Below are 10,309 nucleotides of genomic sequence, written 5' to 3'. Positions count from 1 at the left end.
GGAATCAAAGCAAATAGGGAGAGCTGCTGCTCTCTGACCTATTTCCTGGTGTTTCCCCATTTTCCTCTCCGAGAGGAACCTGATAAAGTTTATGACAGGTACACCTGAGGGTGTTGTATCAGCTTGGGAACAAAAAGAACAGCCCAAAAAGCTAAAAATCAGGACCTCTCAGGGCAAGCTGCTTTCTCCAACTGGCTCTCCAAACCTGTCTCTGTAGGTATTGTGCTGGCACAATGCCCTGGGGGAATCCTGGTGACCACAGAGACTTTGAGCCCCAGCGTCACGACGACGGCTACATCGAAGTCATTGGCTTCACCATGGCCTCGCTGGTGAGTAGAGGGGGAGCTGCCAGGCTGGGAGGGCTCCCTGGGCAACACTGCAGAGTGCAAAATACTCCTTGTTACTGAAAATCAGATGTGTAGTCAGATGCTCTGCTGTTAAATGGCAGAGTCAGATAGTTCTTTTCTAATAAGAGAAGTGTTATTTAATAATAATAAGTATTACTTGCAAAATATGGCTGCTTTGCATGTGCAGTGCTCTGAAGTTAAATGGCAAGATTATTGCAGTAAGAACAGTAGGATATCAGCATGAATTCATGATTTTACTGTGGGAATGTTCTATGATCAAATAAATTCTCCTTTCTCTCTTTAGCTTTTGCATTTCATTCTATGGCAATAAAGTCCATTTTTAAGTTTTGCTGGTATATAAATATGAAATAATGGATAAATTTATATGGACATACAGTTTCTCTATGCTCACCAAAAGTCTTGTGAAACTTTAGCAATAGATGTGGAAGACTATTAGTATTTCTTGCATGAATTTTATCTCTCCTTTTTATTCTGCTAGAAAAAGATTTTAATTTGTCAGTGCACTTTCTTCCAATGCCATCTTTAATGTGAACTAAAAGTGAGATACCATAAAAGCAATCTTGCTGTAAACATCCTGGTGTCCTGCTGTGGCAGTGGCTAAACACTGTGACAGGGTCTTCAGGGGCTGATTAAATGCAGCCAGAGTTGGCAATTTTCCCTATGCTAGCACCAGCCTACTTAAGGCACTGCAGAAGTTGTGGGCACTGTGTGCCCAGCAGAAGGCCCACAACTGGATTTGCTGGCAAGTTTTTATAGCTCACACATACCTGGAGGCCTTTGTTGCTACTGTCTCATGTAAGCTAGTTTAAAACAAAGATGGATAAGCCTGTTTTAGCTAAACTCCCCTGCTGTGTGACTTGCCCTCAGTCCCTATTACTTTCAGTAAATACCCACAATAATGGGGTTTGTTTCCTCAAAGAGAAAGTCAGACAAACCTAATCTTCAAAGTAAGCAAAAGGCAGTCTTGGTAAATCTTCGATCTTCCCTTTAAAAGTTTGTCTAGGTTAAGGATACCTTCCTGGACCTCTTTTTTTTTTTTTAATGGGCCTGGTGGATTAGGGAAATAACCCACATGAAAAATTTTGTATATTAGCTTGGTAAATCTTGTGGAATAAAAGTGAAGAGGAGTTTAGGACATGTTTTTGAAAATACTGTCAAAACTTCAGCATGTACAAACTGACAGTTTTCACTCACAAGAGTTGTTTTTGATTTTGCCACTAACACAGTTCTCATCAGTGGAAGTGGCTAGACAGATCTGAAAAGCTACCAATAATTTTAGTTAGGGCTGAATTTAAGAAGTGGGGCCCTTTGAGCTTCTGTTTCTCTTTAAAGGAAGCCTAGTTGAGAACTGTGGGTCTACAGGTGTGCTTTGGTTGTGATGCTGAAGAATGATTATAACCCTAGACAGCTTTGATATAATCCTAACTTGCCTTGTATGTCTCATATGTGCTTGAAGTACCTAAGTGGGTCTGTGAAACCAAGGGAAAGAACTACTTTATTAAAAGCATTATTATATTATTGATCATATTGTTAGTTGATCCATAATGTGCACAGGCCTTGACTTGTGTTTACACTGTTCTCTGTTAGCATTGCATTAATATGAGATTGGATTGTCACATAATAGTCATATTCATTAAAAAAATACATTTCTGCCCAAACATGTCTGCCTAGAACTTGAAGGATCTGCTCATTGTCTTCCTTGCTTAATTTCTTTGAAATGGATTCTTTAACATGATATTTAATTGTTTTAACAAGGTCCTTCTGCTTGCTCTTTTCAGCCTGTCTAATGCTGAGGTTGACTTGATGTGTAAGCTTTCATAATAAAAAATTTAAATTTACTAATTCACATTAAGGATCATTCTGCTCAGGAAAGGGGAAATAGTTTTTCTGTCTCACAGATGTATCTAATTAGGGATGTTGTTTTAAAGAGCAAGTAATTATTAGCATGACTGTTATTGTAAAAACAAACCAACCAAAACAAATTGAAAGCTTTAAGAATGAGTACAGTTATTAATTTGTGTGTGCACACGTGTGTATATATAGATGATGAGTCCTATAATGCATGTGGGTAGATATCTGCTTGTTGCTTTGCAGTTTTGGGGAGAAAACACTTTCATTGTGCTCTTTCAGAATATCTTAGGAATGGAGTACTGTGATATGGATTCTGCCTTCAATGTGGCATTTTGCATTTGTTAACTGCCTCATCTGCCCCTGTTCTGAGCTATCTTTTCCCTGCTTGTCAGACCCCAGGACATCTCTCTAGCAGTCCTGGATGGCTTGAGCCCCTGCCAGGGGGCTCAGAGACCTTGGCACAGAGCCTAAGACGCCTGCGAGTTTGAATTTGACCCATGGAGCAAATTACCACCTTTATATGAAGAATTACAAGTCAAGAGAGTTTAAGTAGAATAATAGTTAGCTTGTTATAGGGTGAAAAGTAGAATTTTAAGGTTTCTAGAATGGGGGCTTAGGGTCCCAAGATGGAGGAATTTGGGTGTGTTTTGTCCTTCTTTCTCCTTCTTCCTAGCCTCCATCTTCTGGGTGATAGTGGCACTTTTGGATTGGTTTAAGGTAGGAATGCACTGTCTAACATAGGTGAGATAGGTATTGGGAAATTATTGTACATAAAGTACATGTAGTTTTTAGTATAAAAGACAACACTGACCTGTTGAATAGACCTCAGCAGGCCAGAGAAAGAATGTTCTGGATAAGAAATAATAAACAACCTTGAAAACCACAACCAAGGAATCCTGACTCCTCCTTTGACTGCTGGGCTGGGAAAAGACTTGTATGTATCTCATGGTCACTCTGACCAGCAGAGATTCCAAGACCTCCTTGGTGTTTTGTTTGTTTGTGTGTTTTATTTGTTCCTTGCAGGCTGCTCTCCAGGTGGGTGGCCACGGGGAGCGGCTGCACCAGTGCCGGGAGGTGACGCTTTTGACGTACAAGTCCATCCCCATGCAAGTGGACGGCGAGCCCTGCCGGCTGGCCCCCTCCCTCATCCGCATCTCCCTGAGGAACCAGGCCAACATGGTGCAGAAGAGCAAGAGGAGAACATCCATGCCTTTGCTGAATGAGTGAGTTGCACATGTGCATGTCCTGAGGCAGGAGGCCCGTGTGGGGCAGCGTATTCTGTCATGGATTTTGCATGTACTGGACTTGCAGCGCATTTGAAAAATAAATTAAAAAAAAAATCACATCTTCTGAAGTCCCTTTTCACTCTATTGTAAATACTTACCTTTCTTCTACTCTTTATCTTCTGAGTTACCCCTCTCTTGCTTTTAGAATGGTGTTCTATCTTTCTGTTATGTATTTATTTATTTAGGGAGGTTTCTGCAGGCTTGGCAGTGTGCCCCTTGGCTTCTGATGGTTCTGCATATGTACGCCATTTGCCCTTGAAGTTTTTATTTAGTTTCTCAGCTTTATTGATCTGCTTTTTAAGCTGCATTGAAGACCCCATAAGAAATTGCCACAATCAAGAGCTAATCAGGACATATTTCAGTCTCTGCTGTGAACACATGCTGCCTGGCGGAGTCTATGGAGAAAGATTTGAATGTCCTGAAAGAACAGTTTGTACTTTGTAGGAAATCCTTCTCCAGTATAGAAACCCAAACGAGAAATGAGTTTTGTAAATGTGACTAAAGAAAAGCTAAGATTGGCAACTAGTAGCTTGTGAAGAGGAATACACAGGACTAACGTTCCTTTTCATGATTACACTTCCTTTACAAGCACTGCAGATATAATTTAATAAGAAGAAACCTAAATAGTCAAATTTTGACCTATAAAAGTGGCCATCCAATAAAATAATTTAGATTCTTTTGTAGAGGGTATTATTGTAATCCTTGTATAGGTCTTTATTGCTGCTAAAATGAATGTTGCAAGGGACTTTGCTGTTTTTCATCAAATATTCCAAATGTGAAGAAAAACAGTCTGTCCCTTATCCAAAGATACTGAACTAGTGCCCTAAAGTTATTAAGAATCCACATTAATTCAAACACTCGTGCACCGAGGCTTTAATAGTTTTGGGGAAATGGATGGGGGAATTTTGCTGTCACAATTGTAATGATGAGGCAAGTTCTGTGAAGAGGTGTAATACCTTCCAAAAGACTAACTCATGTAACTGGGAAAAACAGGACAAGGTCTTAGGCACACCTTTTCTCTTCAGCTATCTTAAAAGTTGTGTCCTTTACAGCTGTATATCTAGAGAAAGATCCTGATTTACTTTAGAGTTTGCCTCCAGCCCTTAAGAATTTTCCATCATTCCCTGGCTGTCAATCTATGAATATAATCAAAGCCACGCTGGTTACTTTCAACATGTTCCTGTTCAATTTAGCACTCTGTTCTCTTACTGAGACTAATTCTTTAAGTTGCAGTAGAAACCCCTTTCTCTAATGTGCAATTTCTTTTTGCCTGGAAAATACATAAGGTACACTCCATCTTTCTTGAGCAGAGAATAGCAGACTCTTGACTATGGGCAGCAATGCCCAATTTCACCCAACCACAACTCCTCAATCTTCAGTGAAAGCAAAGGGCAGCCCTGGGACATCTTTTTCTGCACTGAAGGAGACTAATGCAAATGTAAAAAGAGAATTCATGGTATTTCAAGCTGATAATTAGCATGGGTTAGGTTTGGATTTTTAGATCTGAATTTAAACTGTGGTAGTGAAATACAGATTTGTAGTATATGCCAATTGTCAAGGGGATATTCTTTGTGGTTTAGCTTGATTTAAATGTGCCGTGGTACACTAAATTGCTGTCAGAGTCCTTTGATTTGGCTGACGTATTTTTCTGCAAATCTCTGTCTTGGGAAAATGCAAATGATCTGTCAGGAACTGTAGTCTCAGCTTCACATATCAGAAACTGTGTGTGTAGATATTTACATCTATTTCTATATATATCTGTGTACGTGCTTCGCTCTGAGGTGTTAAAAAGGAAGGAGAGAGCACTTGACTCTTCTCCCACTGTGATAAAAAGTAAATGACTTGTTAAAGGTTAAAATCTAGGAAGAATATTGGTATTGGTAACAAGTTCATTCAATATGATGCTGATTGGTAGTATTGCACAAGTGAAGAAATTTGTAATTAAATATGTTTATTTATTTTTCTTAACTTGATCTCTAGGATATAACTCTTTGTTCTGTTGGAATCTCCCAGAAAGCCTTGTATTGGAGGGAACATGATAGATGAAGGGTTTTTTAATGACTATCATTTAAATGTTAGATGTGTGAGATAAGTCAGTGGGTCTGGAGCTATCCTTAATTACTAGGCAGCCTCTTCTTGAGCTCCTTGCCAAGAAAGCAATTAGAAAATTGTCTTGGTCACAGAAATGCAGAGTTGTTACTATTGTCAGATTTGATATTATTGCCATATAAAAAGTGGGAGAGAGTAGAAAAAGACTTAACTCGAAGAAGTTTTACACTGTTTCTGTATTTTTTGTCCTGATCATCTTTTTTCTGTGTTTTTTTTTTTTTTTCTCCTTGAAACACTTGTTGGCTAAGCTCTTATTCCTGTTCTCCACTATTGATCACAGTAGCATGTGAAAGAGACAACACAGCTTGGTTTTCTGTGACTGAGCCAAGAATGTGTCTGTTGAGAGCGATACCAAAAATTAGGGGGAATAAGAAGAGAAACTGTGGTTCAGCATTTCCAGGAATAATTTTCTGATTAGAAACTCCTGCATTGTATATTCCCCAGTAAGTTTCAGTTAATGAACACTTCCTGAATTGCAAAACATATTTTGCTCTCACTGACTTTTAGTTTGGCTTGAGGGAGAGCATCCTGCATAATGGAAGAGAAAGAAGAGGGAAGAGCTTTTAGATAAAACATATTTAATACATTCAAGAAAAAGAAAATGATCATTTGAATATAAACACTAAAGGTGAATATAAACACTAAAGGTGAATATTAATAAAATGCAAGTCTCCCTAAGGTATGAGCAAGAGGAATGGAAACAGCAACTTTTCATTGTAGATACAAAATCTCCAGTAAGGGTATTTTTTCCTTAAACAGTAATTAGTTGGTCAACCCTTGGAGAGAATTCCATCCATCTGGATCTCAGCATTGATATTTGTTTGCGTTTCTGGACCTGCTTCCAAAGTCTGTTGCTTTGAAATTTTTCAGTGCCTGTGGAAGAAATTCTGGGATCCCTTGTCTTGTATACTTATGTGCTGAGCTTTTCACTGCTCCTCACTTGTGTCTTTAGAAAGCTCCTGTGTGCCACATAGCAGTAATTTTCTCCATTTGCATGTCTTCTGTTGTTCTTGGCTTCCTAGTGTGAGCTCAGAGCTCTGCATGGCCCTTCATTCAACTTTTACGTGACACATTCCTTTTGTTTCTGTTTAAATGTTGTGTGTCTTTCTTTCTTCTCTTCCACTCCTCTCTCTCTCTCTCACCTTTTTTTCTTGTCTGTCCTCACTGTGTGCTGTTTTTCTCCTGGCCACTCATTTCCTGCTGCCTTATAGTATCCATAAAGTGCAGTCTGCTGACCTGAGGAGAGTCTCGGCTCCCCCTGATTCCTTCACTGTGTGAGTATCTGGCTTTTTTCTATTCTAAAAGTTCCACAACCTTTTGTTATTACCCTGTGTCATTCAGCTAAGAGATGGGGCAGTAAAATCCAGTGACAAATGGGAAGAGGGAGCTCAGATGACAGCATGACTGATGGGCACAGTTCCACAGTAGCCAAGTAAGGTGAGCAGGACATGTCTGGTGATGATGACCAGGTTCAGCCATGAGCCAGCACCCCAAATATCCATGGCAACAGGCACATCTGAGGTTTAATGCCAGGCATCATTCCTGGAAAGAATTGAGATGAGATATTTTCAATCCAACACAGAGGGATTCCTCTGAACATGAGGAGAAAATGCTTTTTATCATATGGTTGACAGAACACTGGCACAGGCTGCCAAGAAAGGTTGTGGAATCTTTATTTTTAGTCATAATCAAACCCTGCCTGGACATGGTCCTGGATGGCCTGCTCTAGGTCTCCTGCTTGAGCAGGGGTTTGCACCAGATGACCTCTAGAGGTCTCTTTCAGCTTCAACCATTCTATGATTCTGTGAAATTTCAGGAAGTTCCAAGTGCTTCATTGTTATTTTGGAAAAAGGAAAGATTTTCAGTTTGGTGTGCCTTTTCTGTGGGTCCAGTTTGCTGTATTCTGCTGACAAGCATAAAGTAATGAAACCAACTTTACTCACCAATTCAGCATCTGAATCAGCCTCTAGAAAAAAGTTGAGGTAACCCTCAACTTTGAGAACATTGAGCTCTGTGTCTAAGAGAATGCATACTGGGATATCCCTTGGAGCTCAGGGATATCCCCTGGAAAATGACCTCCAAGTTTTGATGCAGTTCATTTTAATGTCCCATTTGATATCAGCTGTCAGAATAAAGCAGAGAGAGAAAGACGCGCAAGCCCCAAACTAATTTGAAAGTCAAAGTTGTTCTCTGTCTTAAAATCTGTAAAAATAGATTAAATATGCTGCTGCACTGGGGCTGCCAATTAATGTGTCTGGCAAATTAAAGTAAGAACCCATGAGGTAACACGGAAATATGATTTGGATTATGATGGCTTTGAGATTCAAATATTTCTTTGTGTTTTTTTGTTGAACAACATAGAAGAAGACTGAGTTCCAGTTAGTACTGAACAGCAGGGCAGATCCTACTGAGACCTGGTGATGGATTATAGCCTGCCTTAGATAAATGTCAGGATTTCTGCAGCAGGAGATGCATGGGAATTTGGGGCAGCCAATTTATTAGGCTCATGTGGTCTTTTTTTGCAGAGACAGTAGAACTGTAGTGTGATCCATTGCAAATGCTTATACAAGGTGTGTAAGTAAATACAAGCATTGTATTTTTGAAGGTCTTTTAAAAGGAAGGTGAAAACTTGCATTTTCCTGCTGGATGTTCAGAGATGAGAAGATACATATGCGAGAGTACATTTGTCTTGTGTGGTTGATGCTGAAAATTACCATTGAAAAATAAGCTATTTACTTGTGTATCCCCTATAGCTCTTCTACAAGTGGAATAAACTCTGTGGGTAGGCTGTAATTATTTTTTCAATTAAAAAATCTGCATAAATAAAAATACAAATATCACTGTATTGGTAAATACTACTCCTTTATGGAGTTTGTGGTAATGATTGCAGCAGAGTATGTGTATAAAACCTGTATGAATAACAAAAGAGTAATAGAAGATAGTATTTTTGCTTTCAGAGGTTCAAATGCCATACAAAATCAACTTTTTCAGGCTGAATATGGTTACTGTCTATAAGAGGAGCGTCTAATAAAGATCAGTAGGAGGCAAGGTCTAAGAGAGAAAGTGGCAGAAAGTGAACTATTCTCCAAATGCAGAGTTAAGGATGAAAATGCTTAGAGATATCTTCTCCTTTTTTTCTGAAACATGATTTACAGTGAATTGAGTCTTCTAATTTCTTATCAGTTTTTCCTGTTTAACATGTGGATTTCTGAATGCGAAGCTGTCCTGTGTTCCCTGGGAGCCCAGAAAGCCAACCATAAATTAGGCAGGCAAAGCAGCATGGCCAGCAGGTCCATGGAGGTGATTCTGCCCCTCTGTTCTGTTCGTGTGAGACCTCACCTGTAGTGCTGCATCCATCTTCAGGGTCCCCACCATGGCAAGGATGTTTACCTGTTGGAGTGAGTTCAGCAGAGGGCCCCCAAGGTGATTAGAAGGATTGAGCACCTCTCCTATGAGGAAAGGCTGAAAGAATTTGGATTGTTCCACCAGGAGAACAGAAGCTTTGGGGTAGCCTAATTGTGGCCTTCCAGTACTTGAAGGGAGCCTACAAGAAACGGGGAGAGGGACCATTTACAAGAGCATGTAATTACAAGTGGAATTATTTCAACCTGAAAGAGAGTAGGTTTGGATTAGATATTAGGAAGAAATTCTTTACGGCGAGGCGCTGGAACAGGTTGCCCAGAGAGGTTGTGGGTGTCTCATCCCTGAAAGTATTCAAGGCCAGGTTGGATGGGGCTTTGAACAACTTGATTTTGTGAAAGGTGTCCCTGCCCATGGCAGGGGAGTTGGAACTAAGTGATCTTTAAAGTCCCTTCTAACCCAAAAAATGCTATAATTCTGTTTAAAGGGCTTGTTACTTATGGAGAACCTGCTGTGCTTGGAAGGGTAATGTGTGAGAGAACAACATTTAGCATGCAGGAGAAGAAAAGCAAGTTCCAGGATTCTGCTGGGAACTTCAGAATGTGTCTGTACTTTAAGTGTGTCTGTGGGTGTAGCTCTACAAAGCTAAATGTGTTGGCTGAAGAAATTGTGAGATAAGAAAGTGCTAAAGAACTCACTAGGGTCAGCCAGGTTAACCTGGTTTATCTGGGATAATGCATGTCCTGATTTTGTCTGTGACATGGCTGATTTTCTCCCTAGTAGCTGTACAGAACTGCTTTTTTGATTTATGACAAGAATAATGTTTTGGTTATAGCTAAGTGGTGTTGATCCCAAGTGAACACTATTTTCAGTGTCTCATGCTCTGCTGCTGAGGAGCTGCACTCAGTGCTGGGAAAGAGGGAGACCAGGAAAGCTGACACAAACTGGCCAAGGGGACGTTTCACACCAGAGAGGGTCATGCCCAGTATGTAAACTGGAGGAGTTACCTGGGAGGGGTCTGACTGCTGTCTGGGGATATGCTGCGTGGTGAGCAGTTGTATCATGCATCCCTCTTTTCTCTCTTGTTTGTAACTCTCTCTACCCCCCACTTATCATTACTATTATTTCAATATTTATTATTATTATTATACTATTTTGTTCTGTCATGCAATTCTTATCCCATCTGTGAGGCTTATCTTTTCTTTCCAATGCTTCTCCTAACCAAGGGGACTGTCCTGTGGCCCAGCACACTATGACATGGCTGCTCATCTAGCTCAGATTCCCAAATGAAAGAAAAAAAATGTGGTAAAGCTTAAAATTTCAAGGTTTTTTTTT

At 40.0% G+C, this 10,309-nt stretch overlaps 1 protein-coding gene across 1 annotated transcript in view; it reads left to right on the top strand.

Moving 5' to 3' along the window:
* LOC102037395 (diacylglycerol kinase iota-like) overlaps positions 1-10,309 on the top strand; it is a gene marked incomplete at its 3' end in the record, with an annotated part of 114,999 nt that overhangs the window by 80,767 nt on the left and 23,923 nt on the right. Inside the window, exons 19-21 of the mRNA XM_031061424.1 lie at positions 218-329; positions 3,243-3,442; positions 6,826-6,888. Coding sequence (XP_030917284.1) covers positions 218-329; positions 3,243-3,442; positions 6,826-6,888 — 375 coding nt within the window. The remainder of the gene's footprint in view (positions 1-217; positions 330-3,242; positions 3,443-6,825; positions 6,889-10,309) is intronic.

Source organism: Geospiza fortis, unplaced genomic scaffold (genome assembly GCF_000277835.1).
Source record: "Geospiza fortis unplaced genomic scaffold, GeoFor_1.0 scaffold8, whole genome shotgun sequence".
NCBI lineage: Eukaryota > Metazoa > Chordata > Aves > Passeriformes > Thraupidae > Geospiza > Geospiza fortis.
The sequence above is the reverse complement of the archived record's forward strand: the minus strand, read 5'-3'. Positions and strand labels throughout refer to the sequence as shown.